The sequence below is a fragment of the Centropristis striata genome, chromosome 16, assembly GCF_030273125.1.
Source record: "Centropristis striata isolate RG_2023a ecotype Rhode Island chromosome 16, C.striata_1.0, whole genome shotgun sequence".
Taxonomy (NCBI): domain Eukaryota; kingdom Metazoa; phylum Chordata; class Actinopteri; order Perciformes; family Serranidae; genus Centropristis; species Centropristis striata.
Window position 1 is genome coordinate 33,912,362 of NC_081532.1, and position 16,256 is coordinate 33,928,617.

The 16,256-nt window shown below is 37.2% G+C and overlaps 1 protein-coding gene across 4 annotated transcripts in view; it reads right to left on the minus strand.

Moving 5' to 3' along the window:
• kcnh5b (potassium voltage-gated channel, subfamily H (eag-related), member 5b) overlaps window positions 1–16,256 on the minus strand; it is a 207,322-nt gene that overhangs the window by 168,292 nt on the left and 22,774 nt on the right. For all 4 annotated transcript variants that reach the window (XM_059352752.1, XM_059352749.1, XM_059352751.1 and 1 more), the window contains exon 5: window positions 7,652–7,767. In XM_059352752.1, the coding sequence (XP_059208735.1) occupies window positions 7,652–7,767 (116 nt within the window). The remainder of the gene's footprint in view (window positions 1–7,651; window positions 7,768–16,256) is intronic.

Consider the following 16,256-nt stretch of genomic DNA (forward strand, 5'->3'; position numbering starts at 1 on the left):
CGACCTGTCTCACTTTTCACTCCTGTCCCATCCCATTCCTGTGTAGAAACCCAAAATACCTTCAATAAAGGACAAGAAAACATTATAAAAACTGCAACTGTGTTTGATTCTGTCAGCGTTTGCTTTATTTTATGCATTTAATCTTCTTTTATTGTGTCATCCATTGCTTGCACTCATTCAAGTTATATATGCATTTTATTTAGGTTTTTTTAAATTAAATTACTTTCTGTTGAAGACTTTGCAAACTTCCTTTTTGAAATAAATGCAAGACAAATTCTTGAATTTTTATATGAAACTTTAACAAGATAACAACTGAGTTTGTATCATTTTCCTATTAATACTTTCTATGCATGTCATTTTTTAACTTCTACATGTATATGTAATAACATTTGTAACACAGATACATCTTAATGTTCAGTTTACTGAGTATATTATCAGTTATTTGTAACACTAAAACCACTAACCTGCACATTTCAGACACTACTTATTTAGTTTTATTCTACTTTTACATTCAAATCTTTCTATTTATTTTCCTCCTTATGTACATTTAATTTTAGAGTTATGCATTGAAAGTATGTATGCATTTACTGTATTAAAATAATGTATGTATGCTGAGCATCTTGGGAACGATAATCAAGTTAAAATATGGAGAAAACACAAAATAAAAAAAAAACATCCCACAGATCTTGTCTCATCATAGACCAAAAAAAAAGTAATTTTCAGCAATATTAATAATATTTATTCAAAACAAACAGGAAGTAAACTTCACACATTCAAAAAATGTATTTAAAAAAAAGTCAGAATCAAAATCAGTTTGTCTCTAACGAGTTCAGACATCAAAACTCAACAAATTAAAACTTTATCTCTTTGATCTGATTTCATTCATCAGTTTCAATGTGTACTTTCCTGTTTACTGGAAAAAGTTTGTGTTATTGTGTTAATTTCATCTCTAATAGTTAGCTATATCCTTCTCTAAATGCACTCTAACTGTTTGAAAATGTAAGCGAGCACAGACGGGAAAGAAAAAGTGAAGGAGGGAGAGATGAAATTAAATCAGATGAAACAGATGAAAGCAATTAAGAAGGAAAAAATACGCCAAAAAAACTGTAACAATACCACTGTTCTTGGTCTAACAATAATTACCTACTGCTGCTGCACGGTGTGTGTGTGTGTGTGTGTGTGTAAGAAAAACATAATAAAGTGTGTGATGTTTTTCCTCCAGTTTTCATCTGTATTCATCTCTTTTGTTGCTCCGTAAAGCTCCCTGTGACAAACTGCATAATGAATAAATGTGGCCTGAAATGAGGCAGAGACAGAAGAGGACAGAAATGAGAAGCAGAAAATTGGAAGAGTTGACCGGGAAAAAAAAAACAGCAGCTATTATATTTTGGTGATGATGACTCCTGCTGAGCACAGACACATTAACAGTTTGATTCCTTCTGCACAGAAATCACACAACCACCATTAAACTCATTTACACTAAAACTCTGTTTGTATCCAGCTCATCAACTGTAATATAGTCTGCAGCAACAAATATATAATACAAGACTATAAATCATACACTTTTTAGCTGCTATGTAAATATATTTGGTTGTGTTTCTCTTTTGAATATCATCAGCTACAGATACATTAACTGTGCTACTTTGTTTGCAACTTCTTACTACAAGTTCTTTTAGTAATATTGCTTTTTATAAGTATTACTCACACATATGGACCTCATTCACCAACTGTTCTTCTTACAACCAACTTTTCACAAAATTTCCGACATTCACCAAAGTTTTATACACTCAAAAAAATGATTCAAGCCCTTCTTAGATGTGACACATTCATGTATTGTTTATCTAATGAAAATAGATCAATTAAAATCAAATCAAAAGTAGTTTAAGAAGTGTAACCTAAAATGTATTAATTTACTCCCCTGTCCTTCCCTTCAGAGTTTCAGTTTTCCAATTCTATGTTTTTAGGTTGAACGAACACAATTTCTTTATTTTAGCTCTCCTTGACATAAATGAGTTGAGGTGACTCAATTTAAATACAATACATACATGTTATTAATTTGAGTTCGACCAAATGTAAAAAAAAAAGTGAGCTACATTAACTCAAATACACTATATTGCATCGATGCACTTGTTTTGAGTTTAGGCTACATATATTTGTTGGATGGAAATATTTTTATTTTTTTTTTGAGTGTATTTGGGATTTGTTCTTGGTGACAGTTGGTTCAACTTGCTAATCCGTCTCAGAACCTGTTTGGTTCTCCACAGACTAGAGAGCCACGTCATTATGTCACTGTATACGTCTCTGCTTTCCTGGAAGCATTAGAGCCAACTTTAAGCACAATAATAACAATGGCAGACTGCATCATCTTGTTACAGCATAGGCAGGCATTGCCAGTTGATTCAAACCATCCTTGATTGTAGACTGTCTGTGCACCACGGTTTGTAACTATGACACTTTGATTCACTTTGATTCCCTTCCAGCATTTAGTGCATTTATTTTCAATCTTAAACCGTCTTTTAAAACACCAAATCCAACTCACTACTACGTGCTGCAGCCGGTACAGCGTACAGGATTGTTTTTATGGCTTTTTTTTTTGGCCTAAATTGCAGGTGGTCCCATGCTTCTCTCATTAACGTTAAAGTATCTGGTAAAAGTATAAGTTAAAGTATAAGTTTCTTACATTTCTGTGTTATAATGTGCACCTAAAATAAATATACCTACCAAACAAAACACAACAGTGGCAACATACAAATGTTTTTAAAGCATTCATTCTTTGTTATTTAATTAGGCCTACAAAATTCAAATAATCTATCACCAAATCTATCACTACTACTGAAGCTACTTACTGCTTTTATCTGCAGATCTTGCACCACTTGTACTGACTTTTCTACAGCACTGTGGGAAAAATGATTGCATTGTCCAACTGCATAATAGCCATGATGTTAAATGTAGTTAGGTTATCAATACAGTGCAATTCTAAAAGTACAAATAATAATAATAATAATGATAATAATGATGATAATATCAGTATTACTATCACAGTGAGAGCCCTCAGTTAACCCCAGCCAGCATCAGCATCAGTCTGATGTTGAGTAGGATCAGCAGAGCTGAGGATCAACAGACAGTTTCATAACAGAGTCGCTGCCTCTCACATCCTCCTCATCACCAGAGCTGCCAGTCTAACGCTTCCTGGTCAAGAGCCCCAAACAAGACCGCCAATTATAAGCCCAGCGGCATTGTGGGGGTAAAAAAAAAAAAGGAAAAGAAAAACTCTTATTTGACACTCGACGGCGTCCTCGACAGAAGACGCCAGCTGTGGCTTTCAGATGGATCACCTGCGATATCTATCGAGCGTGCTCAGGATGTTATGTAACCCTCTCCACCCTGCACCGGGCTCCACACGGGAGAGAGCCAGTGGTAGCTTGGAACTTATTACACTGCAAAAAAGCCAACTTGTATTTTTTTGCCTAAAACAGTGATTTAATTTTGTAAAACTTGGAAATATAAATTACTGACATTTAGGGCAATAATGTAAGTTAGCACAACAAAGGAAGCCAGTTGTCTGCTCAAAAACAAGTTGGTGAGTTGTTGTTACTTATATCTTTAAGTACAAAACAAGGGACAAAAATTCTGCTAACTCTTATTTCTTTGTTGTGAAATTCGGTCATTAGCGAAAGCTAGCGGCTAACTGATGCTAGCGGCTAACGGATGCCATCCGATGCCATGCGAGTTATGAACAAAAATGTATTTTGTGAGGTTTCATTGACCTAAAACACAAAGTCTCCGGATGCAGCTGCAGCCTGCAACGATGCATAAAAACAAATGGTAAAAACTAAAGCACCAGAGGTAAAGATTGATTTTAAGTTCTTAGTTTGGGACTAAAATATGTTTGTTTATTTCATCAAGCAAGCCTCCAACCCATTTATCTTAAAGCTCACACCTCCAGTTTGTAGGTAGACTTCCTGTCTCAAGTTTTAGGTATTTAATCATCTCCTCCCTCCTTATTACATCCATGTGTTTGCCTCCCTTCTTCCCTCCCCTTAATATTTCCTTCTTACTCCTTATTTCATTACTTCCTCTTTCCTCTCTTTGCACTTTGATTATTTTCCATCTTGCTTTGCTCGCTCATTGCTCTGCATCTTTCCTCCTTCTCCATCCTCTCTCCTCCCCTCTTCCACTGTCTCTGCTCCCTTCATCACCTTTAAACGACACTGGAAGTAACACTTTTGCTAGAAAACACACATCCCGCTTCTCGCCTCATGTGCTAATCAGGGATGAAAGTCAAACAAATTCTGATTAAAGGCGATACACCTCAAACTCAAAGCTTCATGAATAAAACAGGTGGGTGAGGGAGAAAAATAAGACATGAGCGATCTTCTCCGCTGCCCGAAATCCATTTTCTAAATTTCTAGCAGCAGTCACAATCATTCAGAGTGGCCACAGCACCCTGCTTCTGTCTCCACACCCAACATGAAATATTAATGACACCCGCAGTCCACGGGAGCACGGAGCGCCCACCGCTCGCTGTGTCAAACAACTGCAGCTCCGGGGAAGTTGGCATGTGAGTGTGAGTGGACGCATGGCTGAGGGTGTGTGTGTGTGTGTGTGTGTGTGTGTGTGTGTGTTCTTGTATTCCCTACATAGTGAGGACCAGAACACGTTTTTAACCCTATAAAGCCAAGTGTATCATATTTGATACACAAGTTTTTGAGACCTATACATCATCAGTGTGATATTTTTTTCCTGAAAAACCTGATGTATACATGTGTGGAAGAAAAAAAAACTGAGCAACAAATTGCACAAAAATACAAGATATAGCAAAATGATATGCAGGTTCCACTGGTGGATCAGTCATTGCTGCGTGAAAACTTCATATCAGCAGATGTACGATGTTGTGTTATATGGAAAAAAATATTTTGCATGTTTGAGGAAAATGTTAAAAGGAATTAAAGTCTTAAAAAGGTTTAAAATGTTGGGTTTTATATGTTTTTGTTAGTTCAAGAACAAACTGTGAGCAACAAATTGCACAAAAAGAACTGATGTATCAAATATGATACAAATTAAAATCATATATGCCTATTGTTTTTAGATTTTTTTGTTAATTACCTGTCAGCAGGTTCAATAAACACTCCAGTTTTAAAAAAAAGAAGAATTTTCTGGCAATTATTTAGTGGTTCAGGCTTTATAGGGTTAACCAACAGAGTGAAGACGTTTTTGCAAAGTGAGGACATTTCGGCCGGTCCTCACTTCTTTAAAGGCTTTTTTGATATTTCAGACTTTGTTTTAAGGGTTAAAGGTCACATGATAATGATAATTAACTGAAACTGTATTGTGTGGTTACAAAACTAACTAAAATTATAGTGAAAATGTCCTTAATTTTCGTCTTTGTCAACTTTTTTCATACATAATGAAGATGGATAAGATAAAGGAAATAAAGGCAAAATTTACTGTGACCTCTTTTAATCTCCCACCCAACACATAGCCCATTACAAAAAAATAAAACTAACATTAAAACTAATAAAAACTAAACTAAAACTAGCAAACTAATTAAAACTAACTGAATTTGAAAACAAAAATTGACAACGAAAATTAAAACCAAAACTAATGAAAAATCCCAAACTATTATAACCTTGACAGGGAATTTACTATTCCAATGAGGGCCCTCACAAAGATAGAAAAACAAGAATGTGTGTGTGTGTGTGTGTGTGTGTGTGTGTGTGTGTGTGAGTGAGTGTGTGTGTGAGTACAGTATGCTTGCGTGTCTTTGTCTATTAATGCATGTGTTCGTGTGCAGCTGCTTTAACTCAGCGTTAATAAAATGCTTTGAATGTGCTTCTTAATGTTTTATATGAGGATTTATTTGTGCAGAAATAATGTTAAGAGCACAGAGCGAGTGTGTCTGTGTGTGTGTGTGTGTGTGTGTGTGTGTGTGTGTGTGTGTGTGTGTGTGTGTGTGTGTGTGCAGTAGCAGCTTCCAGGTGGCAGGTTATCTAGCGTTACCTGTCGTGATGTGTTCTTCACTGTGTGAACAATAAACTCAAGAGTTGAGGTGAGTTCAATCCTGCAGGATATCAGGGAACAAACTGTTCTATTCAGAATATCTGACCTGTTTGGTTCTCTAGTCACAGTTTGAGGCATTTAAGTAATGTGTAGTAACCAGGAAGTGTTTTGCCCTATCAATCATTCAATCAATCAATCAATCAAGCAATCAATCAATCAATCAATCAATCAATCAATCAATCAATCAATCAATCAAACTTCATTTGTATAGCACTTTTCATACAAAAGAAATGTATCACAAAGGGCTCCAGATAAAAAAAGGAATAATAAATGAATAATAATAATAAAACATAAAAACAGGCATACACCCACAGCCCAGCCCATCCAACCCATCCCATTATAAACAAGTAATTAGATAAAATAAATAAAAATATAATAAGGTAAGATAAAATAAAATAAAGTAAAAACTAAAGTGAATAATAATATTAATAACAATAAAAAGTGATAAAGCTAGATAAAAAAATATTAAAATAATAATAAATAAATAATAATAAATAATTTAAAAGTAAAGCATGATTATACATATATATAGACTAACAGATAATAAATTAATAATAATTTTAAATATTAAAATACATACATACATACATGCATAAATAAAAAACTAAATAAAAGAGAAGATGTAACTCTAAGATGCATGAGCAGAAAAATATTTAAAAATGGTTCAAGTAATAGACAAATTAAAAAGATAAAAAAGACATTTTAATCCTAGGTTAGTGGTTTTGTAGCCTAAATTCAACCAAACTGCGAATATGTAATCTATTTTGGTCTTATTTATGTTTGATCTATTCTGTCGTTTAGGTTGGAGATCTTGTTGAAAATGTAGAATAGTAAACTTTGTCTTTACCTTTGGGTATTTAGGTTAGTGTCTTTACTGCCTCATATCTCTGCTACTTCAGTGAACAACATGGTCTCACAGAAATCCGTGAAATAGCCACGGATTTGCTTAACTCAAAATCCGTGGAATAGCCACAGAATCGCTCAAATTTCCGTGAAACTGACACGGATTTTGCTACAATGCAAGTTAATGACAGTCATATCCCGTGGCTATTCCAACATACAAAGTGATTATGTACATTCACTGAGTGAATATTTAGAAAATAAAACATATATTTCTCGCTAGAAATGTGATCAAAATCCATTTTTATGCAGAAACTAAGTCAAAATATTGATTTTTCACTAAAAATGAGAGAACTGTCCGCCATGTTTTTTGTTCTGACCGCTGGGACCTTGAAAGTCACGTGACTTGGAACAAACCAATAGCCACGGGATATGACTGTCATTAACTTGCATTGTAGCGAAATCCGTGTCAGTTTCACGGAAATTTGAGTTATTCCGTGGCTATTCCACGGATTTTGAGTTAAGCGAGCCTGCAAGAGTGAAAAGGAGTGAAAAGGCTGATCTAAGTTTGGACCTTTGGCCACATACTGACGGACTGATGATTAACAAAGAAAAGTGGGAAACTCACATGAATCAGAAGTGATTGGTTTCATTGGTTTCCTGCAGGTTAATATATGATGCAAACTGCTTTAGAGCAGCGGTTAGATCAGCATGTTATTGACGTAGCTGTGCTGTGTGTGTGATTGCTCACCTCTGCCAGTCTGGACTGTTTATGGGTGACTTCGTGTTTGTCGATGGGCGCCAGCTTGGGCAGCGAGTTGCGGTTGTTGGTGAGAGCGCGTGTCAGCCGCGCAAACTTGGTCCATCCTGCAGGAGGGAGACATTAAACACAGCTCAGATCAGAGAATTCAACATGCACACAAACACACAAACTGTTGTTGACTCACTTCATGGCTCCAGTGGGGACGAACTGGAGCAACAAAATATTCCCACAGCTTCCACATGTATTTGCCACCAGAGAGCTGGCAGAACTGTGGTTTTCCCAGTTGGTAGTTCATATTTACAATAATCCCGACACAGTGTGAACGCAGCACAAGCCCCGGCTCCATGCCCGGCCTGCAGAAAGTGTCCTTGAACACAACTGAGTGTGCAGCAGCTGCAGGGTTTCTGCTCTGCAGCTGTGCGACCAGCTCTGACCTTCTTGTGGAAGCAGGAGATGAAGGAGAATTTCTCCTTCAGGGGATCAATAACTCCAGAACTTTACATTTAGCATATGTTTGTCTGGTGAAAATAAAAGCTTAGGAGGAAAAGCTGATGTCTGTAGGTGTGTTTTAAAGTTTCCAACTGTGACAAACTGGTAAACTGGTTTTAGTAGTTTTACACTTTTGGTAATAATGACAAACTTCAGTTATATTGCATATAATAACTGGAACTGAAAAAGATGTGACCTAAAATTATTCTGTTTTGAGGACAACAAATTAATATTGCAACAATTTAAATTTTTATTAGCCTTATTTTTCATTTTCTTCTTTTTTACCTGCATTCATTGACAGAATATAAAATATTAATGTTTTCTTTTTTACTTTTCCAATAGACTGCAGCTGAAATAAACAAATGAGAAGCCAGCTAAAATCTTTCATATTTACGTTATGTTTCAGTGTCTCAGTGTATATTTTGTGCATCCTGATCAACATTCCTGTATTTTTTCCTTTAACTTTAAAATCCTTCTCTAACTTCTGTGTGACCTTTTTATTATTCATCCCAATGCCAGTGATTAATAAACTCTTGTTTTGGTATCCGATAAGCATTTTATCATTGTTTTTAAAAAGTGCTACATGCACAAAATTAATTATAAATCCCATGGAAATGCATTGCAAGCATTATGAAACATTCTTTTTGTTTCCTCTTCTTGATGCAGCTTTTGTTATCATATTGAAACCGTTACTTTCTGTGCATCTGAATAAACCCGGCGTGTCCAGCGGGGATCATTTTCTCCCCCGCTGCTGCTAAATGAAAGCAAACACAGTTAAGAGGTCGGGTGCTCCTACTGTACTGCGCTAAAAATAAACATTAAATGTGTTTGAAAGGGCAAAGAGAAGCACAACAGAGGCGCTCCACATACAGCCATCACACGTCGTGATCGACCCGACCCTTTGAAGAGACCATTACCAAGAAAAAGTGGACTTTGAAAGAGCTTCTGACCCTCAGGCCTCCAGCCGCCTGAAAACACCCTCTTTTCACTGCAGCCATTCATTCCTGTGTGCAGCAGCGTGAAAGAGCCAAACACAACAGTGACCGAGAGTCACACAGGAACAGAAGACGTTCATGAGTCTCAATCACCCGATTCCCCTCCAGGAAAACTGTTGTAGCTGCTTTTGTGTAACTTCCCATACATCTTCAGCCGCAGCGCACCGTCTTTTATGCGATTTTCTATATGCTAATACACTAAATTGGTTCTGGATCATCATACATAATAAGCCGGGGCGCTCCCAGCCAAAATGGAGCTTTTTCTAATAACTTTCCTGCAGGAAAAAGTGCTGCACTAATGCTTGTATAACTTACTGTATGTACAGTACGCTGCTGGAAGCTTGCATGACTCGGGGCTTTTTGCAAAGACATCTGTCACTTAATGCTTCTCTTATAGAAAACTGTATGGTGCGAGGAAGTAACTCAAGTGTTCTCCAGTATACTGTATACTGCAATTTTACAACTATTTATTTCTTGAGAGGCTTTTACAAAGTTGCAAACTCAACTTTTATGTGAAAATGCTGCATTTCTTTACTTTGTAGATTCCGTTTTTTTATTAAAACAAGAAATAAGATGAAAAATATAGCCTCTACTGGGTTAAAACATCTTAATAATACTACATTGTTTTAGCTGTTTGACAGGATATATTTTTCTAGATCTTTCACTTTCACCCTCATATCAATAAGTCACAAGATCAGCTTTCTACCACCTGAAAAAAGTTGGAGGATTTCTGCCTTATTCTGATGCTGAAAAACTAGACTCAACTACTGCAATACTCTCTTCTCTGGACGCTGCAAAAACACTGTGAAGCGACTACAGCTTTTGTGTAACTTCCCATACATCTTCAGCCGCGGCGCACCGTCTTTTATGCGATTTTCTATATGCTAATACACTAAATTGGTTCTGGATCATCATACATAATAAGCCGGGGCGCTCTCAGCCAAACTGGAGCTTTTTCTAATAACTTTCCTGCAGGAAAAAGTGCTGCACTAATGCTTGTATAACTTACTGTATGTACAGTACGCTGCTGGAAGCTTGCATGACTCGGGGCTTTTTGCAAAGACATCTGTCACTTAATGCTTCTCTTATAGAAAACTGTATGGTGAGAGGAAGTAACTCAAGTGTTCTCCAGTATACTGTATACTGCAATTTTACAACTATTTATTTCTTGAGAGGCTTTTACAAAGTTGCAAACTCAACTTTTATATGAAAATGCTGCATTTCTTTACTTTGTAGATTCAGTTTTTTTTATTAAAACAAGAAATAAGATAAAAAATATAGCCTCTGCTGGGTTAAAACATCTTAATAATACTACATTGTTTTAGCTGTTTGACAGGATATATTTTTCTAGATCTTTCACTTTCACCCTCATATCAATAAGTCACAAGATCAGATTTCTACCACCTTGAAAATACTGCAAAAAGGTTGGAGGATTTCTGCCTTATTCTGATGCTGAAAAACTAGACTCAACTACTGCAATAATCTCTTCTCTGGACGCTGCAAAAACACTGTGAAGCGACCAAGGTTATTATAGTTAACGAAAACTAACGAAATAACGAAAACTAGAATTGAAAAAACATTTTCATTAACTGAAATAAAAATAAAAACGGGAGTTTTTTTAAAAACGATAACTAACTGAAACTGTATTGTGTGGTTACAAAACTAACTAAAACTAACTAAAATTATAGTGAAAATGTCCTTAGTTTTTCGTCTTTGACAACTTTTTTCATACATAAACCTTTTTGGTTGATATGAAATCTATTTCATCTATCTGGTTTTATGACTTAGTAAATTTATTGGGGCTGAGATGGATCAGACAAAGAAAATAAAGGAAACATTTATTGTGACCTTATTGAATCTGGCACCCAAAAATACCCCATTACAAAAAACTAAAACTAACACTAAAACTAATAAAAACTAAACTAAAACTAAGCATTTTCCAAAAAATAAAACTAATCAAAACTAGCAAACTCACTCTAAAAACTAATTAAAACTAACTGAATTTGAAAACAAAAATTGACAACCAAATTAAAACTAAAACTAATGAAAAATCCAAAACTATTATAACCTTGGAAGCGACTGCAGCTTGTACAGAATGACGAAGGAAAAAAATCAAACATCACAGCTGTACTTCAATCTTTGCATTGACTTCCAGTGAATAAAAGAAACTTGATTTTAAAAACGGCCTCCCAGGTGATATTAGAGATGAAACATCACTTATTTCCTTCAAGAGTAGACTTAAAATATTTCTTTTTACCATTGTGCAGTCTGCTCCTGTTTTAACTGAATAATTGTGCACTGTGCATCAATGTGTGCCTGTATCTGTTTCTACATTTGATCATGCGTAAGCTTGTATTGTATGTCATCATACATTTACTGCTCTCGGTCTTGTAAAGCACATTGTGTGGCTCTATAAATAGATCTGACTTCGACTTAAAAATGTTGAGTAAAGGACAGAAGTTGAAGGAGTCATTCCAGCTCGTCAGACACTTTGTCACGGCCCTCTGCATGTGAAACCAACACAAAAGGCTCCATTCGCTTCAGTTTTGGACTTGTCGGTGACGGTGTGACATTTTTGACAAGTGGCTTTTCAAAATAAAGTTCTGTGTTCATAGGAAAAGGGTTTACTTTAGGCAATAATACTTGGAGATCACAGACCTCCACCACAGCCAATGGTGCATTCACATGCTCCTCACATGGTCACATTACACAAGTTTGGAAGTCATTCTTCTGACTTTAGTAAGTTCATGAGCTTTAAATCTTTAAGAAATGTGGAAACAACATGGACACTACAAGGAGGTGTGTGGCATGTTCGAAGTTAGAGCATTTAAACAACAGGTTGACAGCAGTTTCCAGTATTTGCATGACAACAGAGAGCAAAGGAAACACATCAGGTGACATTTTTACAGACTTTCTGATGTTTGGACTTGAGGCTGTTTTTCCTGTTGACTCATTTTTCTGATTATTCCGATACCACATAAAGGCAGCACAAATCAGCCCATCATGTGATGAGAAATAATGTGTGTATCCTTGGCCTATGCTTCACCTTTCCACCAAGTTTTATAAAAATTGGACCAGCAGTTTTCCACTAATCCTGCTGACAAACAGACAAACACAGCGAGCTGAAAACATGACCTCCTCGGCCGAGATAATGAGCAGAAACACATCGTTTCCCAAATCAGCCCACTCAGCTGAGCCAGGCCGCTGTGACCTGCAGCTTCAGGTGGCTAATAAAAACAAACCTGAGCTTTCTATTGTTCTATAATGAACATTTCTGACTCACTCTGAGTCTTCTTGTGCAGCTGCTGCAGCACATTGTAGTAATCACCATTATTCCATAATGTTGTTCTGGGACATTTACATGAGCTCACGTGTGAAAACAATCTCCTGAGTTGGCCACATTAATGACATCATTATGAAAACTCACTTAGAGTAAATGAAAAGGAAACAAAAAGCAAACTAACAGCAGTCTTGGGACAGAAACAAGCGTGTCTTAACAGCTCATCTTGCTTTACTCTTGTGATAAAAAACATTTATTATTTATCAGGTCCTTGCTAAAATAGTAGAGAGTAACCATCAGAAACAGTTTGATGTGACCAGCTGGAAAAAGCCTGTTTCATTCTAACTTCCACTGAAGCAGAAGTTTGACTGCAGGACTTTTCCTTGTAAAGCTATACTTTTCCATTATTGCATTACTCCACTTACGACACAGTCTTAAGTGCTTTTCCTATACTGCCCATACAGTAGCTGAGGTTGCATAATTCACTGTATTGTGTGCATGCATTATACAGCAGCGTGCCCTAATGTGTTCCGTAATAATTGCTAACCATTGGCTCGGAAAGCAAACGCAGAGCCACTTTCATCATGGAGGGAAATAGGAGGAATCTGTCTTGTTGGCACTCATGTAAATACACAGTGACAGCGTACAGCTCGCACTGTACACACTGACACATGAGGACAAAAGGACCACACACACACACACACACACACACACACACGCAGAGAACAGGGGGAAACTGCAGGACAAGTGAATAAGAGGGCTGTTTCACGGCTCATAGTAATGCTGCTGCTGCTGTGGTTTCCCTCCAGAATGCTTGATTTATCAGACTGGAACACAATGGAAGTAGAAATTTTAAAAAAATGAAAAGAAAAAAAAAAGAAAAAACCTGGGCTAAAAATAACAGGGGAGCAGAAGTGGTGCACACACCACCAAAGTGAATTCTGGAATGAGATTTTGATCAGCGGCTCCACACCGAGGACGGCTCGCACTGAATTCACAGAGAGCTTCGTCCTTCAAAAGACAGACAGACGCATGGAGGACACCTGATCAGCACACAGGCACCGCAGAAACGCTTCATATTTAATAAATCAGGTTGGAAGGAAAGGAGGAGCAGGAGAGTCCAGAGACATGATGTCACTGAGGTTATCACACAGGTTTTAACTCCACAACACCTCTGAGCCCCAGATACATACAGACACAAAGTGAATTACTATATATATATATATTATAAATATATATATAACATGTGGTCTGAGTGATCTGAACACAAGTGGACAGCTCTCAGTGTGTGTGTGTCTGCGTCTCCACATGCGTCTTCAGTGACCACTCGTGATCAGATTCCACTTCCCCGCTCTGTATGTAAATTAACACGTACATAATTTCCGTTTGAGAAACACCAAATACTTTTTTGTTTTTAACCATATATCGGCTAGTTGCAATACGAATCTTCCTAAGCCTACAAATTAAAGTTTGAGAAATGTCTGCATGGAGCACAGCTGCTTACAGGTGCACTGTAAAAAATAATCTGTTTAATTTACGGAAAATTACCGGTAGCTGTGGTTACCAGAACTTCACCGTAAAAATTACAGTGAGTGGATTTTCTATTCTCAATTTAAATGTAAATATCAGATACATATCAAAACTGTCATTTAGACTGAATAATCCTGTTATTTTTAGGGTTATTGTGTCATTCATTCCCACATCATGGTATTTCTCCATAAATTTTGCATGAAAATGTTATATTTTTACAGCGAAACTGTGTGTTTCTTCAAGTTTATGACAGAAAAAAGTAAAAGTTTTGTGCTATTCCATGATTTACGGTAATTAAAAGTGTCTAATACAGTGATATACAATTTTTAATTTTACACCCTATTTCTGATGTATTTGACAGAATTTTACTGTTATTTCTACAAACATTTTTTACAGTGTGGGCAGCTTACAGTTCCTCATCGCTATAACGTTAACGATCAATTAATCAATTAATCGCTGCATGCATACATGTGCAAAATAATGTCGATTTTTGTTGCTGAGATAGGAGTGTTTTGAAGGATCTAGTGTTGCTTTAACATGCACCTAACATGTTTGGTTCACAATGTTTTGTATTGAGTCCAAATCAAGTCCAAGATCAGGTCAGTGGTGTCCAAGTCCAACAAATCCTGGGACCAAGACAAGTGCAGGGCTGGTCTCGAGACAAAGACCGAGACCTGACTGGGATACGACAGCCCTGGTGTGAGATAATACTCTTCACCGTTATTATTCTTTCAGTGTGACCTTGGCTGTAGCTAACAGTGAAGTCAATGAGTTCAAGCCCACAATAATACCCACATAATAAACATATTAATTCAATGATTCAGTTCAACTCAATTGTATTTATATAGCCCAGAATCACAGATCTGCCTCTGAGAGCATAAGACACCCTCTGACAAACTCATTAAAAACTATTAGTAGTAGTATATGTCGAGCTGTAAAGCTGATGAATTTACAGAAAAATATAATTAAATATTTTGTCATTTTAAAAATAAATGATCTGCTTGTCAAAACAAATAGGGTTTTATTATTGGAGGGATTTTTAGCTAACTTGTGTTTACATCATTTATTTGTGCTGAATGGGCTGCTGGAACTGTCAAACGGGCATTTTTATTGCTTTTTTTCTTAATTTTTATATTCTTGGAGCAAGAAAAATGACAGCATTTATTCATTATCTGGCACAGCTTATCCTAATTAGGGTCACAGGGGTGCTGCAGCTGATTTCTGCACTTAGAGACAGACAACCACACACACCTCACATTTAGAGTCACCAATTATACACTTATCGCTGCAGGATTTGAGACTCTGAGAGGAAGCCGGAGAGAAACCTGACACACGGAGAACATGCAAACTGCACACAGATGCACCACGTCTAGTGACGATGATGAATTCATCAGCTCGATTGTTCCGTGTTTGTGCCGGAGGCTGCGCTCTCACTACTCGTCACTCACTCTACCTGTAATGATGTCCCGCCTGAGGCTGAGGGAAGAGCCATCTGTGAAGCTTCTACAGCTGCTGACAAAGCAAACAGTGAACACAACAACATGATGTTCATTTTAACAGCTTCACTTTGCTGCTCCCCCTAACTGATGACACCATTTACTGTACCTGCTCTGCTGCCTGTGGCTTCACAGTAACAACCACTACCATGCACGCAGCAAAGCAATCTAAAATAAATAAATAAAAGGCACCTGTTCTGGGAAAGATGCTGAAAAGATGCTGAAAATAACATAATTCTCCCTCGCTCTGACACCAATAAATGTTTCAGCAACAATACAGAAAGCAGTGCACACTAAGAATAGTAAAACGGAGGGTTATTTTAGGCAAAACAGCAGCTTGAACACACAGTTACACAATAAGAGGGTTATTTTAAGCTGAGGATGGACCTCTGGAGCTGATGCTGACGTGCTGTGGCGTGCCGAGCCGCTGGAGCAGCCGCAGACGAAGCTGAGAGGAAGTTTCAGTCTGCAGCACGAGTGAAGTCAGCTGCCGAGGCCTGCAGCGGCGAATCTCCCTCAACCACAAACGGCTCTGATAACCGGGCGAGTTGAACTGCATCACCCAGCTCAGTGACACAGCGTCCTCACGCCGTACTGTACTCGAACACACCGTGGTGTATTGACCCGTCAGTCCAATTCCCCAACAGCAGAGTGCAGCCTTTTGCCAAAGTGATTTTGTTTAAAGAGGACCCTCCATTACTGTGTATGACTGCTATTAAAAGCCATCTGTTTAATTATGCACTTAAGTTCACATGTTCAACACTATTTCATTTTAAAAGGTCTGAGAATCTCACAATGAATGC